The sequence below is a fragment of the Maniola hyperantus genome, chromosome 15 (genome assembly GCF_902806685.2).
Source record: "Maniola hyperantus chromosome 15, iAphHyp1.2, whole genome shotgun sequence".
Classification (NCBI taxonomy): domain Eukaryota; kingdom Metazoa; phylum Arthropoda; class Insecta; order Lepidoptera; family Nymphalidae; genus Maniola; species Maniola hyperantus.
In genome coordinates, this window is record NC_048550.1 from 6,648,094 (window position 1) to 6,663,220 (window position 15,127).

Here is a 15,127-nt window from a genome sequence, read left to right on the forward strand (position 1 = left end):
AAATTTGTTTAGTCCACGCGGATGATGCCGCGACGATTTTGGACTACAGAAAAGTAATGGCAAAGTTGCAGTTGGGTGTTTTTATGAAAAGCGTCGTTCGTTAGTTAAATCTATTTCGGGGTATCTATTTTCTTAAGAGTGAATGCTCTATCTACATTGCACATTCCTTAAAAGATTCTTAACGCTTTTCGTTATTTCTTTCGTGTTTTTCCCTTAACAGTATTTGCATGGTTGCAATTTCACAGATACAATATAAACGATACTTGAATTCACAAACGCATTGGTAATTCTAGATGTACAAGTACTCAAAGTGGACTTGTGTATTCAGAACGAATCGCCTTTGATCTGTCGGCGCGTTCTCGCCGTTCGATCATGCCAACTACCAGACAAATGCAGCAAATCACAATACCGTTCACAGAAAATTACACTCTAGATACTAAGTTGTAGACGTTAAATTCGCGTACTAGATTATGTTGTACGTCGACCTTTCAGGTGGAGTGTACGTAATTTGATATGTCACTTGCCAATAGCCCTCGTTCACACCATTTCACATACTATGTGAGAGGCAATTGACTCTTATTTGTATTGCGCAGTTTTGATTTCAGCCGAATTCACTTAATTATTTGAATTTTACTTCGTCTGCGTGGACTACATAACTTTCAAACCTCTATTTTACCTCATTAGGGGTTGAATTTTCAAATATCCTTTCTTAACGGATGTCTACGTCATAATAGCTATCTGCATGCCAAATATCAGCCCGATCCGTCCAGTGGTTTGAGTTGTGTGTTGATAGATCAGTCAGCCAGACTTTGTGAGATGGAAGAATTATAACAGCGGTTAGCGGTTCGGATCGGATAAGTAAGTGTAATGGAAAATCTCGGAAAATATGGCTAAATCTGTAAACCTTACGCATGTGGTCAACTCTCAAGTTACTAACACAAACAATATGTCATTGTTTGCTCACCATTTGCTCAGCTAACACAGCAAACACGTTTTCATGTGTTGCAGCCACGTTGCATCTTAAACTATGAAAGAGCAGAAATATTTGTTTGCGTTCTTTACACGTTGCACTTGAGATAAGTTAATGAGTAATCGTTTAGGGACTTTGTTTATAAATGTTTATAAATATATAATATTTGCTGGAGAGTCTTATAAGGTTAAGCCCGCACTACGAAATTTCACTGCACGATTTTTACCGCAGAATTCTGTAACATGTAAATTGGATGAAAGCTATTCGCGCCTATTTTGTTCGCGAGTGATCTTTATCTCTAAGACCATTTGACAGCTTCCATTTTAATTTCCGGTGCGCCCTATCATTTTGTATAACACACGTCCATGGATGTAATTGTGGATGTATTTGTAAATGTAAATGGATGGTGATATTTCACAGTGTGGGTTTAGCTTCAGTACTAAGAGTTAGATAATGTGCCTAAGTGCCTGTCTCCAGTCCAGCTACATTGTTCGATGTTATATTATAGAAATATGTTTTAGGTAAATATCTGATCTGCAGATATATTCATTGTGAATTTTTGCATCGATATGGTTAGTTAAAAACCTGTAGAGTGACATAGGCTACTTTTAAACCCGGCAAATTAAAGAGTGCCCACGAGATTTTAAAAACCTAAATCCACGCAGATGAAGTCGCGGGCATCAGCTAGTTTTATAAATAAGTGCACTTCCTTATCTCCTGAAGCAGATATTTACTTACTTATTAAAATAGGGGAAAACACTTACAGCCATGTCCTAAATATGCACTTTTTAAATGTAGATAGTAGGTATATGTAGTAAATTACGTAAACAACGAAACAGTAGCTGTCATTGATAAATGATATTTATTTGGATATAATCCGTTGTGAATATAATACCTACGAATTTCAAAGGTCGATAACCTCGATTACGAATGACACTATTCTTCGATTAGCTCATTAAGTATATCCTGGAATAATACACGTGTATCGATATCTAAGTTAGTTAAAGTAAACTAGCTGATGCCCGCGACTTCGTTCGCGTGGTAACCCGTGGGAATTCTTTGATTTTGTGCTACTTACTTCCAAGTCTTTAACAATATTTTATTTTATTATTATTTTATTCGTTTATTTGCAATCAACAGCGATACATACAATTTAATTTTACATAATAACAGACTGAAAATAAGGCCAAATAGGATTACAATTTTGTTTTAAAGATTACTTAAATATTTATTAATTATAAATTTATAACAGTAGGTTCGTTTGAAGAGACCAAATAATTTAATTTAATATCCATGCAAAAAATCACGTCGATCCTTTTCTCCGTTGCTATGTGATTGAATAACAAACCAATAAACCAACAAACAAACACACTTCCGCTGCACGGAATATTTGAAACCTAAATCCACGCGGACGAAGACACTCAGCTAAATATATAAAAGCTGACTGACTGACAGATCTAGCAACGCACAGCTTAAACTACTGGACGGAACGGGCTGAAATTTGGCATGACATCCACTAAGAAAGGCTTTTGAAAATTCAATCCCTAAAGGGGTAAACAGGGATTTGAAATTTGTGTAGTCTATGCGGACGAAGTCGCGGGCATCAGCTAGTAGGGATAAGATAAATTCGTGAGCTCCGGGCGCCAACATGACGCGGATGGAGAAGGGTTGTTTGGAGCATGTAGGCGTTAAATGCAAATCGCTTGCGTTTCACCGCGGGACAATGCCGCCGAAGTGTTGCCCGTCTTGTAAACAGCGCGGACTTGGTTTGTTGTTCTACTTTTTGGTTAAGTGCTACTCCGTAAACGGACGCGCATAGTCCGCCGCATGAATACCGCGGGCGGTACAATGCCTCGTTCCACGCGGCCCTACATGGACAACGCGGTGTTAATGCAACGATTCACGGTTGTAGGATATTACCAAAGTATTTTGCATCCACCCATTTTAGTTAGCGGTGAAATTCGCAGCTTTGGCGTTGTGTAAACTTGGCATGCACTGGGGTGGGCGGATGCCAATTTTTTTGTTTTTTCTTATGCAAAAGCGACCTATTTTTCACGTAACATTACGTGAACTCATGCAATTCGCGGTAAGCATGAATATAGATCGCGCGGAAACATTAACATCGGAACATCAAGAGAATGTCGGGATGAAATTATATTTTATGGGAACAGAGTATGGCCATTGAATCGGAGCCAACTCTCGTTGCAGTCACATAGCGCAACAGAAATGCGGGTGTGTGGCTATGTTGCCGACAATAAAAACTAAAAGTTGCTCGAGTGTCATTTGCTGAAAATCTAACTCATTGAAAATCGAAATAAATTGATCTAAAGCAAATGATTCTATGCTTATTTCGTGGTTTAACGACATATTTTAATGTATAAAACGGGTACATACCACGATTAATTTTTATTTGTCGATATTGCACAACCCAATTGCACGGGTCGTGGTCACGACGGGACTGCGGTGCTTCGTGACCACGACCCGTGCAATTGGGTTGAAATATCGACAAATAAAAACAAAAATTAATCGTGGTATGTACCCGTTTTATACATTAAAATATGATCTAAAGCACTAAACTTGCTATACAAAAAACAAAGCAAGTTGGCAACACATCGTCGGCGTGCGGCGAGCCTCTCGATTCGCGACAACAATACGGCCGCACCTTGTGCTATAAACATTCTTTGTCACAATCAATGCGAATATGGCCTATAAATTAGCGCGGAACCGCTTATGAACGCGCCTCTCAACCATTCAACGTTAGCATCAATCAATACATACCTACCTATTATAAAAAGAAAGGTGTTGACTCATTCTCGGACTGACTCATCAATGCCCAGCCCAAACCCTTGGAGAAATAAGGCTGCACAGTCAAGGTATAAAGTCAGATTTTTTCCTAATTCTCACGGGATGGGGATTAAAAAGTGTTTGTAATCATCGCCACCATTTTCTTCTTCGTATTAAAATACGAAAGTTTATCTGTTGGTTCATCATGATCAACCCATCGCCGGCTCACTACAGAGCACGGGTCTCCTCTCAGAGTGAGAAGGGTTACCTACGCTGCCCAAGTGCGGATTGGCAGACTTCTTTGAGAACATTATGGAGAACTCTCAGGCATGCAGGTTTCCTCACGATCTTTTCTTTCACAGTTTAAGCAAGATATATTTAATTAGGTACTTAAAACACAGATAACTCTCCAAAGTTAGAGGTGCATGCCTGAGATCGAATCCCCGACCTCCGATTAGGAGGCGGACGTCCTAACCGCTAGGCTATCACAGCGTCTGTTGGTTAGTCCTTCCTAATTATATGGTTTTTGAGAGTGACTTAGGCTATCTATCCCGTAAAAGAGGTTCTTACGGAATAATCTATGTGGTTGAAGTTTCAGAGAAAAGCTAGCAAAGCTTAATCAAAAATCCTTATTTTGATTCCAAGTCACCTTTGAGAATAATTTTGAAGAATAATATGCCAATGTGAAAGCTAAGCCGTTATTTATACAGACACATAGGCAGCTTGTCTAAACCTGTGTCTATATAGGTAGACCGGATGATATTACTCCTATTGTTTCGTCTGTCGATACTCGAACATCTATTTGCCAATTAGACTTTGTTCTCTATATCGTATGGATTTTGAACTATCTCTATAATAACAAATGTGATGATTGGTATGCTAGCGTGTAACTTATGATTCTTAATAGGTATGTAATAAATAAAGGTACATTTAGATATATTTATTCTCCCTTCACACGATACTTTTAACGTCGAGCAACCGACGAATTTCTTGCTGATAAGCTTGCTTGCTCTGTAAGAAGATTTCGAACGAGTTAGACTTGTCAAAAGCGAGTCAAAAGCACTTGTAAAAGTGTATTTGAATAGGAAACTTTTCTATTTCGACAGTTGGAGATTTGATCGCTTTTCGAAGCTTTCATGTAGAAGCTGCGATAGAACTTAGCATATTTTGGAACTACTACGCAGCGACTCGTTTCGCTTAAAACCATTTCATAGTTAGGATACAGAGAAAAAAAACAAACAGTAATTAAGTACATAACATGGTTACAACCATACATACAAAAATGGTTGAATAAAATAAAATAACTGTGTAAGTATATTGAAAGCCTGGAAAAAAAATAACAAGTAATTATGAAACAAATACAAAGATGAATGTGTAAGTTAACAAAATATAAGAGCATCTACACCTGGTATACAAAAAAAAGTGTAAATAAAAGATTGAGTGATAAATAAGTTGTAAAATAAATAGAATAAAACAACAGTATTAACGTTATCTCGAGTTTATTTGAACCGCAAGTAGGTTAGCAGTTAATTGGGTCGAGTGTACGCATCGATGAAGTTTAATTGATTGTTTTACGTAAGCAAGTATAAATATTGTTGAGATCATTGAAATATTGACCACACGTACAATATATACCTAAACTAGCTTATGCTCGCGACTTCGTCCGCGTGGACTACACAAAGTTAAAACCCTTATTTCACCCCCTTATGGGTCGAATTTTCAAAAATCCTTTGTTAGCGGATGCCTACGTCATAATAGCTATCTGTATGCTAAATTTCAGCCTTATCCGTCCAGTAGTTTGAGCTGTGCATTGATAGACCTTTTCCTTTTATATATTTAGATAACATACATAGTACCATATATAAACAAGTGAAATAAAAAGGCTGCCCTGCCAAAAAAGAACTTAAAAAATTTATACATTTGAAAATAGCGCCGTATTAATTTTTTTCAAAAAGTAATAGCGTTTAGTATCACTCGGCGTGATATAAGGAACTGTAACCATAATCATAACATCCAAATCTGTTAGCGGAATAAAGGATATATTATACATACATATGAAAAATATACACTACATTATACATTACAACTCAAATAAAGTTGTAATGTGTAAAACATTCTTTTTATTTTCTTAAAAACGAATGTTATGAAAATTTTGGCATGGTCGCTTCCGGCAAGAAGATGAGACGCCCGCCGCGCCGTCATGAGATAACGCACGGTCATTTGTTCAGAATAGTACTGTTCTGAAATATCGTTTCACGCACGGAGGTCAAGGCATCGTGATGAATTCACTTCGCGTAATCGCCTTGGCCTTGCTGTTTAGTATATAAATCTTTTCCACTAAAAAAACAATATTATCCTAGTGAAACATCACTTACCTACCAGCGTAGTCACGTAGCTCTCATGAAATATTTTTAAATTTTTCTATTTTCGAAGATATTTTATTTTTAATAATAGGATATCCGGATGACCCCACGTGCGCTTAAATGTCTTCGCATGTCCGTCTCCAAAATATAACACAGATTAACTTAAAATTATTTATTTCATGTAGACGTTTATCATTATGAAAGGATTTTCAAAAATCCCAGGGATTATGATAGGCATAATATTATTATGTATTGTATTCTATAATATCATAAAGAGGAAATATTTGTCTGTTTTTAATCGATTACTGAACCGATTTTAATAATTCTTTCGCCATCAGAAAACTACTTCATCCAGAAGTAACATTTAGATTATAAATTACCTACATAATATATAACGTGGACGAAGTCGAGGATAAAAGCTAGTTTAAAATAAAGAAAATTAAAATGATCACTGATAAAAATATAGGAAATAAATAGTAAAGCTTTTTTAAAATTCTTTTATCTTGAGGTTATTTTATAGATACTTGATCCTACCTATAATAAGTATCATATAATATAATATAGGAACGTTGTGTGTTTTATAAGATAAAAATAAAACGTATTATTATAAAGTAGGTATTAATTTCTATGGTATAGTAATTAAATGCAAAATATAAGATAAAAACCAACAACTGCATAAGTTATCAATATTTTAGCGTAAATTAAAACACTATTTACTTAAAGCCGTATATTTATAGTAGTTACCTACTTATCTTTTCATCTTAATTATGCTGGGTGCTATACCTATCGAGAGTTATCAAGCACAATTAATATGACCACAATTTTATTCAATGTTTTAATAGAATAATCCTGTATTGCAACTATTCGTGCCATTTAACCTAATACTCACTTAAAAGGTTTATGAATATGCAGTCAACTTAGGAAGTACAACAGGTTGCGACGTATATAGCCCTCGGTTTTATGGTCAGAATCGGTTTTTCTTGGACTCCTATACGTGCATTCTTCGCCTTATGTTCGACAAGTCAGGCCATATCGGTGACAAATTTGCTATCTACACAGGTGCCAGAAAACATTGTTCATTTCTTTTTTCGACGATCGTGTTCTGTTTGAATGATTTCACGACGACCGTTAGGTGTCGCGACATCCTCAGTTCGTGTGAAAATTAATGCAAAACAGAATCTAAATAGGACTCTGAGATAGCGAATACGTACCTATATCGTAAAAGTGGACAGATGAGAAGTCGCCAGACGAGCTGGGAAGCGATTGATTGGAGATTGTGCTGAAATAGAGAACCTTTTCCGAGAACTAGATAAATCATGTTACAGTTTTTGTTACGTCGTTCCTGTATGAATTATTGATAGTCGTAAGTGTCGTGTATACGCAGTCTATTCATGGTATCGGTCGAGAACTTTATCGTCAACGCGGCGCCTAGTTACATCACGCGATTGGAAAACTCGCCGCGTCGCATTCGGAGAGGCCTAAAGACATTGCACCGCCATTTCATTAGGAACTATTTTCGATGACAGAATTTTGACTTTTTGAATTTGATATCGTCTGGTATGGGAAGTTAGTGACGATATATTTGCAAGATTTACAACTAGATGAAGTAAGATTAAGATAAGATTAAGAAGAGAGAGAGAAACTTTATTATAGAGAGAGAATATTATTATGTAATAAAACTTAGATTTCAACTCCTCAATCCTGATGCTGCAGGGGACCTGACCACCAAAGCTGATGGGATTTAGAAACTGTCGGTTATAAATTGATATTGGAGGTACCTAGCAAGTAAAGACTTTATCGTTGATCTGGAGGACACTACTGTCAGGAATTGCATTCCTAAATCGTGGTGATCTAATTAATAATGGATTTTTAAAAACCATGGGTAAAACCGCGGGCATCAGCTAGTATATAGTAATAGTATGGGAAATGGCAGTTAAGTAAACTAATACAGGTACATAATATATAAGTACACGTCATACTCTTTTTAGCACGGAGATTTTCAGTGGTATGTAATATGTATGGTTTTGAGCTATTTGTCTCTGTTAAAGCTCATGAACATTTCAAACCGCTAATCTAGCACTCTTCGATGCAAGAGATCGTTGCGCCAGATGTAAACACAAATTTCCCGCGGCCCTAGTCGTTGCACGTCTCGGAATTCAAGGATACTTTCAAAAGATTAAATTTACGTTGAAATGACGTTAATGAGCGGAGCCACTAGGTGAGGCGCCTTGACACGAGCAGATTTTCTCTATCAGAAGTATTAATGTGTGCGTAGATGTGTATAAATATTCATCGCACACTTACACGCACAATATGCGGCGCCTCGAATTGCTCTGTAGAGTCAAAGGTGCCCGACGTCGCCGGCATCTCAAATAGCAGGCAAATAAGCATCAGAGAGAAATGTGTCGTTACACATTTGCACATACACTGGTATATAACAGAATTGTTCTTCAATCGGTATTTTTTTAGTACCGTACAAAATATTCACCTTTCATGGTTCTATCCTTATTCCTTATCCAAAGTTATTCAACAAATTTACTTAGTATTTTTTGTAAAGTTTTTGAGGCATTTGGAGTCAGTTTTTCGATTTATGAGTTTGTGAACAAAAATAATGTCAAATAATAAAATTAATTAATGATTGCCGACTTAAAAAAAAAATTAAACTTACCTGAGCAATTTACTGAACGTCTCGTGTTATTCGTCCAGAATCCTTCTCCTTAACAATAAACATGTTGGATTTCGTTTAACTATTTTCTATCAGTCGTTTTCCATGCAAAGTTTATAAAATCTACAGAAAAGAAAAAAGCGTTCATATTAATAACACTATCGGCATAGCTTGGTACTACTACACGTGCTTCTTTATTACTGAAAGTTAGTAGTAAATTTTATAAATTTCTCCTTTTCCATCGCTAAGCGGAAAATATCTTCAGATGTCTTATATAATTCACCACTATATGTTTCAAGTCATGAGTCTTTCGCCTTTCAAGTCATCTTTAGTTGGCGGTTTCTATCGTGTCGCGATATATGGCCTAGGTGTGCGATCCTTAGTCCTATTAATTTCAAAATAATTAGCGCTGCAGTGTAGCTTGGTCCAAAAAATTTCTCCATTGGAAGGGGTCAGATGCTGCTTCTTACTAGCTCCGAAACCTTGTCTGGAAAATGTTCTTCTCCTCTCTCTCAATCTACCGACTTCTAGGTCTTCTTTATTGACTAAAGTGGTATTTACAATATATCAAAATTTTGCTTTGTTTATGAGATATATTGAAAAAACCAAAAGGGATGGTTTTTCACCCCCATCTTCAATTTTCACCCTCTAATTGAATAGCACTCCGCGGTTTTTTCTTCTTTTATAACCCATTGAACGATTCCTGCTATAAAAACCCGTGTACGTTTTAGTTCCTTATTGCCCTGTTTTTCAAGACATAATCAAATAGCCTACGAATATCCTTCTTAAAATCGAAAATTCAGGAGGCTGTTTTCGTCCTTTTTACTTTGTAACTCCTCTTTATGCATAAATTTAGTTAGTTATTTGTACAATAGAAGTGGCACCAATGAATCGTATTCTAAATCAGACGATCCAAAAAGAGCAATGAGACAAGAGTGATCGATCCTAGTTGTAATGTTTGCGGCTCTCCAATACGTCTATTTCATGCATTTGCATGTAGTGTAGACTTACACGTCACCACGTTGGCGCCACTGGCCAATAAATTTAGGACTGTCTCGAGCATTAAATGAATTCCCAGATTGAATTATGAACGCTGGCGCCGAGTTGTACTAGATCATAATCTACCTATGGGATATCAAGGCGTAAACAGGTCTGCTCATCGTAATGTTTACTAAGGTTACTTTGATATTGCTTGTTTAACACGTAACTAGTATATCAAACGCGATAATGATAAGACGATTTATTGAACATAGTAACTCGTAACATAAATGATATTTAACCCCATTAACTTGGATGTTGTTTTTAAACGTGGCAGATTTCTGCTTCCAAAGATGTCTAATTGTCTAATTGCTCTAGCTTAAATGAGGTATCACAGTATCAAATACCTAGTCACTATTCATATTTATTTTATCTCACATCGGATCTTATCGGATAACTTGAAATGATTCCACCAAATCTTTGTCATAGCAGCAGTTGAAGCCCATTAGCTGAAAAATTTATATTCTTTTTCGTTTTTGAGGCGAAAATTCTTACTGGCAGACAGACAGATCGTCAACAAAATCTTTGATCTCGTTGTCAGTTTACGAGCAATATTTTTATGGCAAACTACATCCCGAGATACTTTTATAAAATTAGCTTATCTTATTAAAAGTAAATTACTCTGTTGCTATTTATACCTTAAGACTGACTCTGGTTGTTTTGGTTAGTGACCTGATTATAATGGTAAAATCTTTAGGTTTTCATTACATCAATATTTTCTTAGCCAGAGAAAACCAGAGAGAAAAAAAAACAGCTAAGTGCGAGTCGGACTCGTGCATCGAGGGTTCTGTACCTTAGAAGGATATGTGTAATTTTTTAGTTGCTTAAATTATCTCGAACTTCAAATGTAAGTTTATATTTTTTTTTATCCATAGACCATATCTCTACTAATATTATAAATGCGAAAGTGTGTCTGACTGTCTGCTAGCCTTTCACGGCCCATCCTTTCAACCGATTTTGATGAATGATTTTCGGATTTTTCCTTTACCTTTACCTTGCTTTGCTTCTTGCCCTTCAGAATTATATATCAACGGGAAGTACCGTACAGGTTTTGATTTATTTAGGAGTGTCAAAATATACGGCAAAAATGGTTATATTTTTCGATTGCGGCGATTTAGAACACGGAGTAGAGAAATTCCTCCGTGATTTAGAAGCATGGATTTTGAATTTCAATTTGATACTTCCACGCATTCCTGGAAAAAAGTGTAAAAAAGACAGATAGACAGAAAGATAGACGGACAAAGAAATGATCCTATAAGGGTCCATTTTATTTCCGAGGTATGGAAATAAAAATGAGCCCTTATAATGATTTGCTAATCACCAAAGCAATACAAAAGACAATTCTATCGACCGCCGTCTGGACGCCGATCATGTTCGTATAACACTTGATCCAATCAGCCCGATTGGAGGGATCAGGGAGGTCTTGCGATACAGGCCCCCACCCGCGCACTACTTGCGAATGCGATCAATTCATCGCACGACATGTTTTTATGAGCCATTGAATTGCACGGAGAAAGTGTTGATATACCTTTATATGTATATGTGAAATTGCTAATGCCTCCAGCTTCATATTTATCAAGGCTTAGATCGTTTTATTCGACTTAACATCAATTTATTAGCGCCGGAGAGTTAACAACTAACTATCATCGCAAGACTATGTAAGAGGAGCAGAGATTTATTTATTCCGTTGCATCTACGTTTAGATAGGATGTGTTTAGATTCTTCCAACTCGGATCCTGTACAAGATATGATTAAAAATATTAATCGAGCTTAAAATAAAAATACTGACAAACGTGACTGCCCAGCTAAACAATTTAAAAGTTAAAAAAAAATGGTTCCATACGACCACCTCTTCGATTTCTTAAATTTATAGCCTATATGAAATGTCATTCGTATCATACATCCAAATTTGTTTAGGTATTAAGACGTTATGGTGGATTAAAGAAAATCACATACAAGAACCCTGAGCACATTACACTCCTATTTTCAGGCAATCGTGTAAAAATGTACTGAATACCGATCAGATTTATAATTTTTTCTTTATATTTTTTCTTTTTGTTACAGCACCGGATATCGTCCAAGAAGACAGCCCTACGGTTGTCATTACTACTAATGAAGACGAAGAACTTAGTATGAGACGTAAGCATATACCTATTTTTATTAATAAATCTATAATAATTTATTGCGTCATGTGAATTACTACCTCGTCTTACGTCAAGGGTGTAGCTTCGTGGTCTCCATCATTATTTTTCAAAAGGCAGTTTTTTCATTTAAAAGCTGTATGGATTTATTTGTAAGAGTTCTGCATAATGTTCTCAAAGGTGTGTGAAGTCTGTCTATCTTTTGCAAGCTGCACTTGGTCAGCGTGGTGAACTATGGCGTTAATCTTTTCATTCTGTTCACCCATCTACGATGGGTTTTTTTCAAAATCAAAAATTGTTTGTTTATTAAAATCATATGACGTCCATTAATAAAAATATTCATTATTAGTATGAGTGGGTAACCTGTGTTAACAGACAAATCAACAGGCTTCCGACGTGCGACCCGATAAAACCAATTCAAAATAATTATCACTGCGAAAGTGTATTTGTTTAATGGTTTATTGGTTTGTCCTTCAACCAATTGACTTGATTTTTTGCATGGGTATAGTTTAAGACCTGGAGAGTGACATCAGAGGCTACTTTTTATCCCGGAAAATCAAAGAGTTCCCACGAGTTAAAAACCTAAATCCACGCGTACGAAATCGGGGGCATCAGCTCGTTAATAAGTAGAAAATAAATTCGGGATGTAATACAAAATACAAAAGAATATTATGAGTTGAGGTGACGATGCATTAATTTTATGTTCACAGACTTTGGAGCTCTATTAACTGGTCGATCACCTTTATGTATAAGACGGGATGATATGACGGGCGTGCCTGTGGCTTCAGGCGTTGCTACAGCTCGCTTCACGTTTCGGCGCCGTCACTTGTTTTGGTCCGTTTTACTTGGCCCATCCATGATCATCCAACCACGCTCCTTGGCCTTCCTGGACAGAGGTGGACGTATGCTTCTTGAACATCCTCTAAAGAGAGCTCCCGGGATTCACGCCACTTACGAGGAAAAGACCGATAAGGTACTACTGATTAGGCAAGTTTAAACTTTAATGAAGAAAAGGGACTTTTCAAATTCTGAAGATTGTGGTAAAATTGATGATGTTTCAGTTTTCACTTTTCACACTTGCTATTGGCATGTGTTCATAACCACAACTTGAGAGAAACACTAGCATAATGAACTAAATTTAAATTTTATGAATATTGGTATTTTTAACTCTATTTTTAGCAAACCTTTGAGCATTTTGTCAATGAAAGTGTACCTACTTATAAAGCTGTGAGTGATTCTCTCAAATTGTTAAAAGTAGTTTTATATTGGATCATAGTTTGATTTTAATTTTGTGTGGAACCATGGGGCTGGCATAGATATAGGTCACCTATAAAAGCCTCTTAAAATATCAGATTAAAAAAGGTACCTACTATTGGATTGCAAGTCATTTGTTGTTGTTTAATTATCTCAATCAAGCTCGCTCTTTTTGTTTGCTCAATGAATTGCCTTGTTTACAGCTGTGTGGCGTCTGGCGTCGAGTTCCCAGAGAGTACAAGCGTTTATTGAGAGAAGGCTCGTTGTATGTGGCGTTAATTTGGGGTGACGAGCGGAACAACTCAATGGATAGTGCACTTAGTGGGAGAATAAACAGGTAAGATATAAGATGTAAATAATTTTATTAGTGACATCTTAAGGCAGTCGTCCGTCCACCGACGATTAGCGAGAAATGAGTTGAGCTAAAAACTAGAAACGTATTGGCGAGCTACGAGAATCGCGTGTGTAGTAGGGATAGTTTTGTCGTTGAGCTATTGGCGAGTATGCGAATGCGACGGGCAAGTAGGTATAATCTGTGCAAACTGCGCGAGTGTTTTGTTGACCACCAAGAGTGAGTTTTTTTGATAGCTCCTGAGACTGCGACAAAATAACTAGTGAAGAAAAAGTTCTAGCCTGTAGAACAGTACGCGGCAGAAAGTAAATGTACCTCGACCTTTAGAAGGAGATAGCAGATTTGTAGAGCATTCTCTGTCGTTGAGACTGGCAAAATGTCATTTTTAAGGCATGAGTGACAGAGACAACGCTCTACCAAGCCGAAATGTCATTCTAAAGGCCGATATACATTACTTTCTGCCGTGTACCTACTGTATTGTATATCGATAGTATATGCATAGTCAGCGTTTTATCTCTTTTATTGACACGGAGTCATACATCGATTACACATTTCTAGAGCGAGAAATTAGTCGATAGCTTGTCGCTTCCTCGCCGGTGGTGGGATACCTAAAGTTAGACATAAGCATGAGAAAAGTAAGAATAAGAATTATAAGAAACACCAGTGTTTGTTGCCACAATCTAATACAAGTCAAATCCTACCAACAAACATAAAACAGTCATGACTTTCGAAATAATCTAAACTTTGCACCCAAGCGTTAAGCATATTGCAGCTAAATTACTACAGTACAAACACGTATATGGTTAGGTACTAAGATCACTATATACATACAAAATGTTGGAAGTACCTATAATATGTTTAACAGAGACTTTCCGCCACTCACTCCATACAAACGTAGTTTAGTTCTCATTTGAAAATTAACTAATCAAACTCGATGTAGTTTTGTAGGCACGTTTTAGAAAATAATTTCTAATCGTAAAAATAACTACCTGCATAGTTTTAAAATTACACGGGTTTAAAGTCTTCCTTGTTTTGAGACTGTGTAGCTTTGAAACTGAATATTTCAACAGAAATCTGAAAAACCACAGTCATAGATATTCTACAACGTATAGAGGTTCTAGAACGTATCTATACAAACTTTCATTGACTTTGATAATTTGATTCAAATGAGAGTCAAATTACCTACGTTTGTTTGTAGCGCACCACGAATACACTCCTCATCAGCTAAATTAGGTACCTACTACAGTACAAACACGAATACAGATTTTATAGATGCACTAAGATCAGTGTGGAGTGTGTACGTACAAAATGTCGTAGGTATAATAATGTTTAAAGGCGTTCTAAAGGCTCGTTAAATATCTATGTGCGTCAGGCGCGCCTGTAACCAACCAAGAAAATAATCGTAAACTATACTTTATATGAGCACTTTCATAAAGCGTATTGTAACTTTATATGCACTAACGTTTCCGATGCATTACAATCGCATGCATTACTTCTATACGGCCCATTTGCATCTTAGGTAACCTACACACGCTCCGTCAATTGCTTTTATTTACCGCT

The 15,127-nt window shown here is 36.5% G+C and overlaps 1 protein-coding gene across 2 annotated transcripts in view; it reads left to right on the plus strand.

Moving 5' to 3' along the window:
• sog (short gastrulation) overlaps nt 1–15,127 on the plus strand; it is a 133,155-nt gene that overhangs the window by 105,967 nt on the left and 12,061 nt on the right. For both annotated transcript variants that reach the window (XM_069503381.1, XM_034976332.2), the window contains exons 4-6: nt 11,885–11,959; nt 12,672–12,934; nt 13,419–13,552. In XM_069503381.1, coding sequence (XP_069359482.1) covers nt 11,885–11,959; nt 12,672–12,934; nt 13,419–13,552 — 472 coding nt within the window. The remainder of the gene's footprint in view (nt 1–11,884; nt 11,960–12,671; nt 12,935–13,418; nt 13,553–15,127) is intronic.